The sequence below is a fragment of the Nansenia antarctica genome (genome assembly GCF_963989245.1).
Source record: "Nansenia antarctica genome assembly, chromosome: 16".
Lineage (NCBI taxonomy): Eukaryota > Metazoa > Chordata > Actinopteri > Argentiniformes > Microstomatidae > Nansenia > Nansenia antarctica.
In genome coordinates, this window is record NC_137686.1 from 23,196,800 (window position 1) to 23,211,799 (window position 15,000).

Consider the following 15,000-nt stretch of genomic DNA (forward strand, 5'->3'; position numbering starts at 1 on the left):
GCCTACTTGAGTTCAGAGAGATAAAAGAGAGGAGCAGAGGTTTGTGTGTGTGTGTGGAAGGGGGTGTGTGTGTATGTATGTGGGTGTGGGTGTGGGTGTGTGTGGAAGGGGGTGTGTGTGTATGTATGTGGGTATGGGTGTGGGTGTGTGTGGAAGGGGGGGTGTGGACAGGGTATGGATGGGGTGTGTGTGTGTGTGTAAAAGGGAGAGAGAACTGAAAGTGGTGAATCTCAAAGTGGGACTAGCTTCCAGAAGCACACACACACACACACACACACACACACACACACACACACACACACACACACACACACACTCACTCACACTCACACTCACACTCTCTCTCTCTCACACACACACACACACACACACACACGCACTCGCACACTCACACTCTCACACACTCACACACACACACACACTCACCTTGGAGGCGTGTCTGTGCCAGCGCAGGTGTTCAGTGAAGCTGTCCAGGCTGACGTAGTAGGTGTGGCTCTGGGGGCCGGCGGAGCTGAAGGCCAGGCAGTGGCTGTGCTTCTTCACCTCCTCCACCTGACACACACACACACACACACACACACACACACACACACACACACACACACACACACATGGTTAAAGACACACACCTTCCCACACAACATTCAGCACTGGATACATGGGATAAACACCTATAGGGTCAGACACAGTACACATGCACACACACACACACACACACACACACACACACACACACACATGACCATGTAATAGCCTGCTCAGGGACTACAGATGAACATTTGCTCATGAGCTACATTCCACTCTGTGGCACATTGACATCGATGTGGAAACTGATTGGTTGATTAATGTGCACATGTCCCTGGTAAATAAATAAATACATAATAAACACCTTCACACACAACATTCAGCACTGGATACGTGGGATAAACACACACCTGTAGGGTCAAAGACACAGTACGCACGTAAAACGCACGCACATGTACACAGGCACGGACACACACACAATAAAGAAACGTTAGGGACGTTACGTACATACAAGGTTAGGATGTTCATCTTTAATAGCTATAGGCGGCGATGTTCGATCAAGCGCGCGCACACTCACACACGAGACACACACTCACACACACGAGACACACACACACACATGAGAACACGTTAGAACATACATGCATGCCTGAACATGCTTGCATGCACGTGCCCACACACACACACACACATACGCACGCACACACACTCACATATACACGCACACACACGCACGCACACACACACACACACACACACACACGCATACACAGACACAGACACACGCGCACACACACACACACACACACACAGACATGCACACATGCACGCACACGCACACACAGACCCACACACACGCACACACACACACACACACACAGGCATGCGCACACACACACACACACGCACGCACGCGCTAGGATGACGAATGACAAGCCAGCGAGGTCATGCCTGGTGCGTGACATCCAGCCTGTGAACGGTGGGTGTGGTGGGATGTGGAGTGTCCATTGTGCCAGGGCCAGAGAGATAGGAAGTGCTTTCAGGCAGGCAGACCCGCAGAGCTTAGTCAATAGGCCTGCGGTCACACACAGCCATAAAGCTCTAAACGGATCAAAGTCATTACCAAACGCTCACTCCCTAACTCCCCTTGGAATGAAACCCCCCCGCCCCGCCCCCCCAAAAAGATGTATGTGTAGAGCCAGCCTAAAGCTAGGCAGAAACGCGATAAGACTGAAAATTGGAAGAGCAGTGAACAGGCCCGGGAATCCACCCGGGGCAGGTCAGTACTTCATGTGGTGAGAGCAGATAAGGAGCCCACAAACATCAAAGACGTTCGGACAGTAAATCTGAATTTGTGTTCTGACATGACGGCCTTTTGGACCTTCACCGAAGTTGATGTCATATTAGACATATTGGAATAATTCAAACGTTGTAACCTTGTTAAGAAAAGCACTCTACAAATACAATATAGTATATTATTATTATTATTATTATTATTATTATTTTGGAGAGTTTGTACAGGAAGGTTATGGTTGGTGATGTCACAGTAGACAGAAAGTTGGTGATGTCACACTAGAGGACAGAGAGTTGGTGATGTCACAGGAAAGGGACAGAGAGTTGGTGATGTCACAGGAAAGGGACAGAGAGTTGGTGATGTCACAGGAAAGCGACAGAGAGTTGGTGATGTCACAGGAAAGGGACAGAGAGTTGGTGATGTCACAGGAAAGGGACAGAGAGTTGGTGATGTCACAGGAAAGGGACAGAGAGATGGTGATGTCACAGGAAAGGGACAGAGAGATGGTGATGTCACAGGAAAGGGACAGAGAGATGGTGATGTCACAGGAAAGGGACAGAGAGTTGATGATGATACAGGAAAGGGACAGAGTTGATGATGTCTCAATAAAATGAAGTTATTATTGGTGATGTCACAAAGGAGGGTTATAATTGGCCATGTCACAGTAAAAGATGGTTGGTATTGTGGTTGGTGTTAACCATGTCACAGTAAATAACAGCTAATACAGGGTGTGATGTCACAGTAAATAACAGCTAATACAGGGTGTGATGTCACAGGAAAGGATACATAATTGATGATGTCGCAGGAAAGGATCGGCTACATAATTGATGCTGTTTAACTTTAGGGAAAGGATAGGGCGAGATGGCTACATGTTGAAGTCACTTTTTAAGTGTGATGCAGGTGATTGCCGACGATCACACGTGCATATATGAAGCACAACATTCATATATCAAGCACGAAATTCATACAGGAATGAAAACCCTGTTACAATTCCCAAAAGTGTGTTTTATAAAGATGCGTCTTACTTCAGGCTACGAGGTGTTTTTTTTTGGGACTCAAGTTCTGGGATTTTCAACATTCAAATACCCGGAAACGCCTGCACAGTCCCAATCCTGCTCCCAAAAGTGAATAATTCATTGCAAAGGAAACATAATTTCACGCAATTAATTATTCACTTTTTGGGAGCTTTTCTTCATGTCCCCCCCCACCCCTCCCCCCCACAGTTCCAGTCTCTCACCTTTCCTCCGATGAGGGGCAGGATGTGCATCTTCCCCGTCTGGCTGTCCTTGACGGAGGAGACGATGAGGCAGGTGCCGCACAGGATGACCTGCCGTCTGGTCCAGCGGTTGACCGGCAGCTGGAGCTTCCCTTTACGCACGTTGTACGTGCCCGACAGCTGCACCCGCTCCGAGCTCTCCACGCTGTGGGGCTTCCCTGGAGCACACAGAGGGGGAGGAGATAAGGGAGAGTTAGCATCACGCTGGGCGTGTGGGGGGGTATGTGCAGCACTCGAGTTGAGGGGGGATGGCATCCCCCCCCCTGAAATAAAAACGGTAAAAATCATCCCCCTTCTAAAACTGCCATCCCCCCCCTTTCCATCCCTTATGTAATTTTATCAATGAACGTTGTATTACTGCTATTTCAACTTTTAGTTATGCGCATATTGAGTAAAATACTGTGGGCGAGGGAGGGGGCACGCACACATCACATGCAACGACATTTTTACCAAGTCACTGACACTGAAGACACTGACGCTGTGGGGACGCTTAAAATTGTCCCCATATGATAAAATCCACCATCCCCCCTGATTTTCTTTTACAACTTGTGCGAAGACTGGTGGGGGATGGGTGTGTATGGGTGGGGCGGGGCCTGTGTGTGTGTGTGTGTGTGTGTGTGTGTGTGTGTGTGTATGTGTGTGTGTATGTGTGTGTGTGTGTGCGTGTGTGTGTGTGTGTGTGTGTGTGTGTGTGTGTGACGTGTGTGTGTGTGTGTGTGTGTGGGTGGGGATAACAGAGGGTCAGCAAAAACCCACGACCTGGGAGCTTTTTGGAGTCTTAAGTGCTAATCACTACATGCTAATCACCGCTAATAATTTTTGCATTCACGTAGGCTAGTACTTTTCTCGTGCTGAAAAGCCCCTTTACGTTGTACTCTCTTAGCACAAAGTCAACGCCGAGACACGTGACGACCGACCGCGTTACTGTTAGCGGCCTAGCGCCTCGGCACAAAGTCAACGCGACGCTGTGCTAGCGTTAAGCGCTAAACGGAGCCCCAGCACAATGACTCGGACGCCTTTTTCGCTTTGTTAGCATACGGGCACCCGCTGGACGGCTCCTAGCGTAGCAGCCAAGAGCGCTGGCGTATATATTTCAATAGGAAATCCCGTGCCAAACGCTCGCTACGAGCTAATTTGTGCTCTGTCGGTCTCTGAGCCGCCTTGATTCCCTCCTAACCATCTGTCCGCTCATCTCCTCTCTGACCTGTCTCCCCTCCTTCCCGCCCCGTCAGCCTGCCAAACCTGACAGTCAGCCGGCCCTGCTTATCGACATTCTGTCAGCTGAGCCGTTGTCTTATCAGGCCTGACCCAGCGTTCACCTGTTGTCTGTCACCCAACAAGTCCCAAAACTGGCTCCCGCCGTATCAGTGTCGGTCTCTCTGTCTGTCTTCTCTTTCTGGCTCTTTCATACACACTTCTGTCTGTCTGCCTGCCTGTCTGTCAATTTGTATGGCTTTTGTTTTTGCCCTATCTCTGTCTCTCTCTACCTGTCTCTTTCATACATACTTCTGTCTGTCTCTCTCTCTCTCTCCCTCCCTCCCTCCCTGTGCCCCAAAGTGACAGTAGCGTGCTAATCGGAGTGTAGTCTCACAACATAGGCAGCAGCACCCCCCCCCCCCCCCTCCTCTCTCTCTGTCTCTCTCTCTCTCCCTCCCTCCCTCTCTCCCTCCCTCTCTCCGTCTCTCTCTCTGCCCCCGCTGGCCTCTTTCTGTCTTTGGGTTTTACTGCCTGTCGGCATCCTCCATGTTTCACTGCCCCTGGGCCGTACCATATGTTGGCGGGGGGGGGGGGGGATGGACGGGGGGGTGAAGAGAGGCCGTGTCAGAAATGTGTAGAGACACGGTGGAGACGTGACCCCCCCCGAGTCAGAGGAATCCTCTCACATACTGCAGCCTCATGTCAACTAGCAGCCAACTGTAAACTAGCTACATCGCTATCCCTGTACTCTGGCCCTGCCACTGCAGATGGGGCAGTGTGTGTGTGTGTGTGTGTGTGTGTATGTGTATGTGTGTGTGTGTGTGTGTGTGCGCGCAAGATAGTGTGTAGGTGTGTGTGTGCGCAAGATAGTGTGTAGGTGTGTGTGTGTGCAAGATAGTGTGTAGGTGTGTGTGTGTGTGTGTGTGTGTGACTGTGTGTACAAGAGTCTGTGTGTGTGTGTGTGTGTGTACAAGAGTCTGTGTGTGTGTGTGTGTGTGCACAAGAATGTGTGAGTGTGTGCAGGAGAGTGCGTGTGCGCGTGTGTGAGGACAGGGAGAGTGCTGGCTGCGGATGAGTAAGCAAGTACCAGAACCAGAACATGCTCTTACAGCCCTGAATAATTCAACTCTGCTCTCTTACAAGCCAGGCCGGAGTCTGGTGGTAGAGCTGTCGCTGGGCGCCTACGCTGCGCTGTATCCTGCAAGGCGTTCCAAAGTTGATACTGAAGCCAGCCGAGGCTATGAGCTAACCGACCGTCGTCAGCGTCTTAGCTCTGGAGACAACGACAAACGCACTGACCTTTTAGTCTCTGGTACTCGTCCTCATTTTCCGGGGCGCAAACCATAACCGACTTTAGAAATTGAAGAGTACAGTTTGACTGGCACTAAGGAACTACGACACTTCTACAATTCAGTAGCCTTATTGTCTGAAATGTAGATTATTGTGCATTGTCGAAATAAAGACTTTTTCTCTTTTTTTTTTATCACTGAAATGTGGAAAAAGTATAATTTTCAAAAGTAGACGGTGAAAAACACATGAAAGTTATCATCGACAGTCGGGTCGCTCGCAGAGTTCCACCGCTGAGTGAGAGAACACATTGTGTTTTTTTACAAAGTACAAACTGAGTGCATTTTCATAATTGAGTTGAGGAGTTTGAGGAGAAATTGTTTCCTCCGAGAAATTATTCACAAGCTTTTAGCCTGAATATGTCACAGCGGAAACCGTACTATTTTTAGGGCTTTGTTGGAACACTTGCTCTCCCACACACACACACACACACACGGCATACAGTCTTGCACACACAAACAACCCCTTCACACACACACACACACACATACACATACACACACTCCTCTCCCCCCACACACACAATCTTGACACAGCGACAGTGATTAACCGCCTCCATATGCGCACCCATGTTATTGTCCCCCCCCCTTGTAATGATGATGGAAACCAAACAGGAACAAACGTTTTTCAGAAGGGGAACAATATGACATGTCACGGTAGTAGGAAACCCTAATGATAACAGCGGGCCTAAAACAGCTTCTGCATGGGCGGCGGAGTCTACCGGTGTCACAGAGGGGTGTGTGGAGACAGAAGGGCCACACACACACACACACACACACACACACACACACAGCCGAGGGGGGGACGGCGGCTGTAGTAGTGGAACAGGGGAAGTAGTAGGGTGGGGCTGGCACGTGAGCATCCTGTTTACTGTGAACGGGACTCTCCTGTCACCGCGGAGATCGTAGGATAGCGTCGGTCGTTTACCGCTTAAGACACGCTTACCCATCCCGCATAGCTCCACACACAGACCAACATAGATACACACAGTGTTACCAGGAGGGAGCCGTGGAGGCTGGTGGAGGTTCGACGTCGGAGGAACGGTTCCTCCTTCCGTTCCGTGCGTTTACAATGAGGCCCGTCTTCCGATGCCTACCTCCGCCAGCCTCCCCCCTGGTATGGAGCCGTCGTAGGGACTGAATGCTCCATAAACCATCGATCGAGGAAAACACTTGACATTTTGTTGTCACAGTTGCCTGTTCCTCCTCGACCTGGGAAATGCAAAAAACAATGCGTAGGATGTGTCGGGTTCAGGTTAAAAGGACACCGAGGCCTTGGGAGGGGTGTCTGGGTGTGTGTGTGTGTGCGTGTGTGTGTGTGGGTGGGTGTGGGTGTGTGTGTGTGGGTGGGTGTGGGCGTGTGTGTGTAGGTGTGCGCGTGTGTGTGTGGGTGTGGGTGTGCGTGTGTGTGTGTGGGTGTCTGTGTGTGTGTGTGTGTGTGTGTATGTGTGTGTGTGTGTGTATGTATATGTGTGTGTGTGTGTGTATATGTGTGTGTGTGTGTGTGTGTGTGAGCAGAGAGAGGGTGTGTGTGTTTAGGGTGTACGTTGCCGGTTTCTGAGGATAGTTTCCTCCCCCCCCCCCCCCCCCAGCTCAGGAAAGGCCACGGCTTCCCCTTCGAGCTGTGTTCCAACACACACACACACACACACACACACACACTCACACACACACACACACACACACACACACACACACACACACACACAGGTCAAGGACCTCGAACAGACCCGGAGCCAAGCCCCACTTGGACTGGACACATGACAGGACCAGACCCAAATGAACCACCAATCACACTTGACCCCAGCGTGACCTGTCCCTAGTCAGACCAGCTGACTCTCTCCCCTCCTGGGCCTCTCTACCACCCTCCTCAGCCTCTCTTCTACCCTCCTCAGCCTCTCTTCTCCCCTCCTCAGCCTCTCTTCTACCCTCCTCAGCCTCTCTTCTACCCTCCTCAGCCTCTCTTCTACCCTCCTCAGCCTCTCTTCTCCCCTCCTCAGCCTCTCTTCTCCCCTCCTCAGCCTCTCTTCTCCCCTCCTGGGCCTCTCTTCTACCCTCCTGGGCCTCTCTTCTACCCTCCTGGGCCTCTCTTCTCCCCTCCTCAGCCTCTCTTCTCCCCTCCTCAGCCTCTCTTCTCCCCTCCTCAGCCTCTCTTCTCCCCTCCTCAGCCTCTCTTCTCCCCTCCTCAGCCTCTCTTCTCCCCTCCTGGGCCTCTCTTCTCCCCTCCTGGGCCTCTCTTCTCCCCTCCTCAGCCTCTCTACCACCCTCCTCAGCCTCTCTTCTACCCTCCTCAGCCTCTCTTCTACCCTCCTCAGCCTCTCTTCTCCCCTCCTCAGCCTCTCTTCTACCCTCCTGGGCCTCTCTTCTACCCTCCTCAGCCTCTCTTCTACCCTCCTCAGCCTCTCTTCTACCCTCCTGGGCCTCTCTTCTACCCTCCTCAGCCTCTCTTCTACCCTCCTCAGCCTCTCTTCTCCCCTCCTCAGCCTCTCTTCTCCCCTCCTCAGCCTCTCTTCTCCCCTCCTCAGCCTCTCTTCTCCCCTCCTCAGCCTCTCTTCTCCCCTCCTCAGCCTCTCTTCTCCCCTCCTCAGCCTCTCTTCTCCCCTCCTCAGCCTCTCTTCTCCCCCCCTGGGCCTCTCTACCACCCTCCTCACCTCATCTCCCGCGGTAACCACCATCCTCATTTGCTTACGACGTAGGGATTGGTCCAAAACAAGCCGGAAACACCGGCCCAATCAGAGCTCGCCACGCGAACCAGACCAGACAGCCCACAGAGATAAAGCCGCCCCTTAGACACTGATATGGGGGTGGGGTCAGTTTACTCCCTGAAACATCAACAGTTTCACTTTTACATTACAATTTGAGATCAGATTTTTATCTGGGCCTTTCTACGTGATCTGGGCGAGTCGGGCGACGTCTCGCCCGGCCCGGCGGTGTGGTTGTAGTCCTGTTAACAGCGTGCACTGTGGGAGTCGCGGTCTCTCGCCCCCTCCCGTGTGGTAAACAAGGCCGCCTCCCTCGCCGGCGCTCCTCCTGACCTGCTAAATGAAACCCGACACCGCGGCACCTCCTCAAACCGGGTCGAGCCTGCCGTACCTCAGGGCACTGATGACCCATTTAAAAAGACAGACACACACACACACACGGACGCACACCGACGCACACACACACACACAGTCAAAAAGCTCAATTTACGACACTGTACAATGAACGGCTCCAGTGTGTGTGTGTGTGTGCGTGTGCGTGTGTGTGTGTGTGTGGAGCTGTGGAGAGAGTACGGATGCGGAGTACAGTGCGATAGTGTACCTCTGGGTTTTGGAGACTAGATCAGTTCTAAAAGGTGTTTCATAAGAACCCACAGTCATTCGATACCGAGGTGAAACGGGTGTGTGTGTGTGTGTGTGTGTGTGTGTGTGTGTGTGTGTGTGTGTATGGAGCTGTGGAGAGAGTACAACGGATGTCGAGTACAGTGTGATAAGTGTACTGTTTTATATCTCTGGGTTGTTTTGAGACTATATCAGTTCTAAAAGGTGTTTCATAACAACCGACAGTCAAAGGCATTCGATAGCGAGGTGGAACGGGGGTGTGTGTGTGTGTGTGTGTGTGTGTGTGTGTGTGTGTGTGTGTGTGTGTGTGTGTGTGTGATGTCTCTATCAAAAGACAGTTCCGGAAATAACCCAGATAACACCTGGTTCTCGTCATCAAAACGCTGTTGTTCTCCGGTTCTCCAGGGGGGGGTGACATGTACAGAGTAATGGAGTTATTGAAGCGGAGGGGGGTGGAGGATGAACACGAGCCAACAGCACAGAGAGAGGGAGGACAGAGAGAGAGAGAGGGGGGGGGAGAGAGAGATGGGGTGAGAGAGAGAGAGAGAGGCTGTCCGTCCAGCTGTTACTCAGGCCTGTAAATAGCTCTACTGGACTGCTGTTCTGCGGCGAGTGCAAACATGCGCACGCACACACACACGTGCGCGCACGCCCACATACACGCTGAGTGTGTGTGTGTGTGTGTGTGTGTGTGTGTGTGTGTGTGTCCAGCTGGGGGCGGGGTTGTGGGTTCATCAACTCCCTGATAACCTCCGGGAAAATCTTTTCTGGCTGAGCTTCTTTCTCCGAATCAACTCAAACACATTCTCTCCTCCCTCCCTCCCCTCCTCTCTCCCTCCCCTCTCTCCCTCTCTACCTCCCTCTACCTCTCTGTGTCCCTCTCTCCCTCCCTCCCCTCCTCTCTCCCTCCCCTCTCTCCCTCTCTACCTCCCTCTACCTCTCTGTGTCCCTCTCTCCCTCCCTCCCGTCCTCCCCTCCTCTCTCCCTCCCTCCCTCTCTATCTCTCTGTGCCCCTTTTTCCCTCCCTCCCCCCCTCTCACCCTCCCTCCCCCCCTCTCTCCCTCCCCTCTCTACCTCCCTCTACCTCTCTGTGTCCCTCCCCCCCTCCCTCCCCCCATCCCTCCCTCTCTGTGCCCCTCTCTCCCTCCCTCCCCTCCTCTCTCCCTCCCCTCTCTCCCTCCCTCTCTATCTCTCTGTGCTCTTCTCTCCCTCCCTCCCCCCCTCTCTCCCACCTCCCTCTCCCTCTCTGTGCCCCAAGGTGACAGTAGTGTGGGACTCCCAGGTAGGTGAGTCACGGCAGCAGACTGGAGGACCATAGGAGGTGGCAGGCTGGCAGGCCAGGGTGGTGTAATTATCCTGCTCCATCTGCTGGGCCTGGCAGCACCCCTACAACCTCCCTACAACCTCCCTACAACCTCCCTACAACCTCCCTACAACCTCCCTACAACCTCCCTACAACCTCCCTACAACCTCCACACAACCTCCACACAACCTCCACACAACCTCCCTACAACCTCCCTACAACCTCCCTACAACCTCCACACAACCTCCCTACAACCTCCCTACAACCTCCCTACAACCTCCCTACAACCTCCCTACAACCTCCCTACAACCTCCCTACAACCTCCACACAACCTCCCTACAACCACCACACAACCTCCCTACAACCTCCCTACAACCTCCCTACAACCTCCACACAACCTCCCTACAACCTCCCTACAACCTCCCTACAACCTCCACACAACCTCCCTACAACCTCCCTACAACCTCCCTACAACCTCCCTACAACCTCCCTACAACCTCCCTACAACCTCCACACAACCTCCCTACAACCTCCCTACAACCTCCCTACAACCTCCCTACAACCTCCACACAACCTCCCTACAACCTCCACACAACCTCCCTACAACCTCCCTACAACCTCCCTACAACCTCCACACAACCTCCACACAACCTCCCTACAACCAAGGCACAACTTTCAGGATCACCATGGACAATATTGTGAGTGTGTGTGTGTGTGTGTGTGTGTGTGTGTGTGTGTGTGTGTGTGTGAGTATGTGAGTGTGTGTGAGTAAGTGTGTGTGTGTGTGAGTAAGTGAGTGTGTGTGTGTGTTAGACTAGAGAGTGTGAGTCTGTGAGTGTGAGTGTGTGTGTGTTAGAGAGTGTGAGTCCATGTGTGTGTGTGTGAGTAAGTGAGCATGTTTGTTTATGACAGACGAGACAGCAAGCAGAGTGATTTCCAACCAGGGTCTCCGGGCCTCTTCAGAACCTATAAATCCACACGTTCACACTCTCTGAAAGGCGTGATCCTTAATTAGTAGCTTCTTAATCCTCTAAACGGCGTCTTTTAAAAGTTCCCAGATGTTTCTCGCGCAAAAAACCCCGACTCCGCAGAGATGGATTACTAGGGTTCGCCTCCGGTGCTGGCTTCTCTGAGTGTGTGTGTGTGTGTGTGTGTGTGTGTGTGTGTTCTTGGGTAGAGTACTGACGTGATTCTAGCCCCTCTGGGCTGGGCTGAGTGACATTGTATTGTGTGGTCATGTCTCTTGTCTCACAAACAACAGCGAGCATATCTCTTTCTCTTTCTCTCTCTCTCTCTCTCTCCCCCTCCCTCCCTCCATCCCTCCCATTTCCTCTCCGCGTTGCACCTTTACCACAGGAGCAGAAAGGTTGAGGATGCTCCGTTGCCATGGCGCAGATGACCATGAAACGTCCCTCCAATCAGGAGGGAGGGAGGACAGGGACAACTCACAATATGATGGATGTCCTGAAGTAACTCATCTTCCACCTTCAATCTTTACTGAAGGACACACACACACACAGACACACACACACACACACACACACACACACACACACACACACACATTTACGTTTAACAGAGGGAGAGAGAAGGTTACAATCACTCCTGTTTCTTTCCCAACCTGAGGGACCACTCAGCAGAGGGCATCACCACCATGACTGTTCCCAATCAAACCATTACCCTTTGGCCTCGAGTGTGTGTGTGTGTGTGTGTGTGTGTGTGTGTGGGTGTGCGCTCGCTCGCACGTGAAGAGGTTGGAAGAGAAAGAGTGTGTCTGTGTGTGTTTGCGTGAGAGAGAGGGGGAGAGAAAGAGTGTGTCTGTGTGTGTTTGCGTGAGTGTGTGTGAGAGAGAGGGGGAGAGAAAGAGTGTGTCTGTGTGTGTTTGCGTGAGTGTGTCTATGTGAGAGATAGGGGGAGAGACGGAGAGAAAGCGCGTGTGTGTGTGTGTGTGTCCGTGTGTCCTTCGGTAGAACAGAACACAACACAATTACAAACTCACCAGAGAGAAAGACTGTGTGTGTGTGTGTGTGTGTGTGTGTGTGTGTCCTTCGGTAGTACAGAACGCAACACAATTACACACCCACCGTCCCTCCGCAGTCATGAATCATGATGGGGACAGATCAGGACAGTGCAGTACCAGTCCAGGGCCACCGGGGGCAGTGTGGGGTGGTGGTGGTGGTGGTGGGGGTGGGGGCTAGGGAGCCGGGAGAGGGAAGGACCTGGAGGAAGTGGCAGCGTGTTGGACTGTTGAATAACGTCAGTTCCACTCTAGCGTTTGGCCCACTTTCACACTCGCTGCTCCTTCTGTGGGTTTTACGTAACGCCGGCTTACGCGTGCGGCAGCAAGCACAACAGGCAACCCACGACACACACACACACACACACACATACACACCAGCATGTATACACACACACACAAACCCACCCGCACCCGGCCCCCACACACACACACAAACCCACCCGCACCCCCCCACACACACGCACACACACACACAAACAAACATACATACACAGACATGGTAAGAACAGTATACTGGGGGGCTACACATGGTAAGAACAGTATACTGGGGGGCTACACATGGTAAGAACAGTATACCGGGGGGGGCTACACATGGTAAGAACAGTATACTGAGGGGGGCTACACATGGTAAGAACAGTATACTGGGGGGCTACACATGGTAAGAACAGTATACTGGGGGGGCTACACGTGGTAAGAACAGTATACTGGGGGGCTACACGTGGTAAGAACAGTATACTGAGGGGGGGCTACACATGGTAAGAACAGTATACTGGGGGGCTACACGTGGTAAGAACAGTATACTGGGGGGGGCTACACATGGTAAGAACAGTATACTGGGGGGGGCTACACATGGTAAGAACAGTATACTGGGGGGGGCTACACATGGTAAGAACAGTATACTGGGGGGGGGCTACACATGGTAAGAACGGTATACTGGGGGGCTACACATGGTAAGAACAGTATACTGGGGGGCTACACATGGTAAGAAGAACAGTATACTGGGGGGCTACACATGGTAAGAACAGTATACCGAGGCTCCACATGGTGAGGCTGGATAATACCAGGAGGGATTAAGTCTCCAGGCGAAACAGAAAAGCAGCCTTCTCTCTCTCCCTTATCCTCAACAGACGGCGCTGCCTTGCTTACTGCCACACTCTTTATTCCGGAGCTAGATTCAAGGTTTAGGAAGGCAGGAACGCACACCCGATCGATCGATGGACATCGATTTAAATATCCCCTCTTGGAGGTACCTTAGTGGACACAGTGTGTTGTGTGTTGTGTGTGTGTGTGTGTGTGTGTGTGTGTGTGTGTGTGTGTGTGTGTAAGAGAGTGGAGTCTCCCCAGTGATTCCCTCCTTCAGTGAAAGAGTGGGATGTGTTGACGTAGATGTGCTTGCCTGATGTGTGTGTGTGTGTGTGTGTGTGTGAGTGTGTGTCTCCCCCCTCCTCTCCTCTAGTCCTACTCCCGCTGTTATGTAATATGCGTGTGTTACGAAACCTTACATTGGAAACACGAGCCCTTTGATCAGCCAGCACACAGCCAGGGAGATTACACACATACACACACACACGCACACGCATAGACACACACACGCGCGCACGCACGCACACACACAGCATTGTCTTCGTTGACAGAGGCTTGTGTGTGTGTCTGTGTGTGTGTGTGATTGGCTGTCTGTGCGTGCGTGCGTGTGTGTGTGTGTGTGTGTGTGTGTACTATAAAGTAATCGAATATGCATGGACGCAAATCTGTGTGGAATATGCAAGGCGTGGAAGTTGTGTGCAGAGAGCACATATATAAATGATTAAGAGTGTGTGTGTGTGTGTGTGTGTGTGTGTAGGAGAATGAGTGAATGTGTTTTGCGTGTCCAAGCACGAGCGTGAGTAGCCCACTGTACGCCGTGCAATCCAGAGTAAGAGGGAGGGATGGATGGAGGGAGGGATGGATGGAGGGAGGGATGTGGTGAGAAGAGTGTAAAAGAGCACGAGAGGAGAAGGAGAGTGAGAAAGAAAGAAATAAAGAAAGGGAGAGAGAGAAGAGTGAAAAGGCAGGAGATGGAGGAGTGAAGGTAAAAATACATATATGATAGAGAGAGAGAGAGAGAGAGAGAGAGAGAGAGAGAGAGAGAGAGAGAGAGCAGGAGATGGTGAGAGTATAAGACAGATGAGAGAGAAGGAGAGATAGAGAGGGAGGGAGAAAGAGAGATGGCAATGGTAGCAAGAGGCCTTGACAACCCTGTAGCCTAGAGGGGAGAGAGACTCAGATGGAAAGTGCCGGAAGCGTTCTGTGTGTGATCGTCAGCCACATGCACGCGCGTGTCGTGCGCACACACGCACACACGCACATGCACACGCACACACACACACACAAAGCCAAACAGACACTGCTTTCAATGGGGACCCAACCCAGCATCTTGACGAGAACAAAACGTACGAAGGTCCACGGCGTCGAACAAAAGTCAGAATGAGTGACAGCCCTCACACACACACACACACGGATTGAGTGACTGCTGCAGGATAATACACTCTGCAGGAGGGCCAGTTGGCTTGGTTATATAACAAGTTAAACACACGCATACACACACACACCCTGAGATGACCATCAGTATAACCCTCGGGGCTTGAGTACCACCTCTGTATGTGTGTGAGTGTAGGTGTGTGTGTGTGTGTGTGTGTGTGTTTGCATATTTTCAATGTGGGAGTGTTTGTGAGGTCAG

At 52.0% G+C, this 15,000-nt stretch overlaps 1 protein-coding gene across 1 annotated transcript in view; it reads right to left on the reverse strand.

Moving 5' to 3' along the window:
• The window catches only part of LOC308172155 (PH domain leucine-rich repeat-containing protein phosphatase 1-like), a gene marked incomplete at its 5' end in the record, with an annotated part of 44,527 nt that overhangs the window by 2,384 nt on the left and 27,143 nt on the right, over positions 1-15,000 (reverse strand). The window contains 2 exons of the mRNA XM_080547066.1: positions 427-552; positions 3,057-3,253. Of these exons, the coding sequence (XP_080403192.1) occupies positions 427-552; positions 3,057-3,253 (323 nt within the window). The remainder of the gene's footprint in view (positions 1-426; positions 553-3,056; positions 3,254-15,000) is intronic.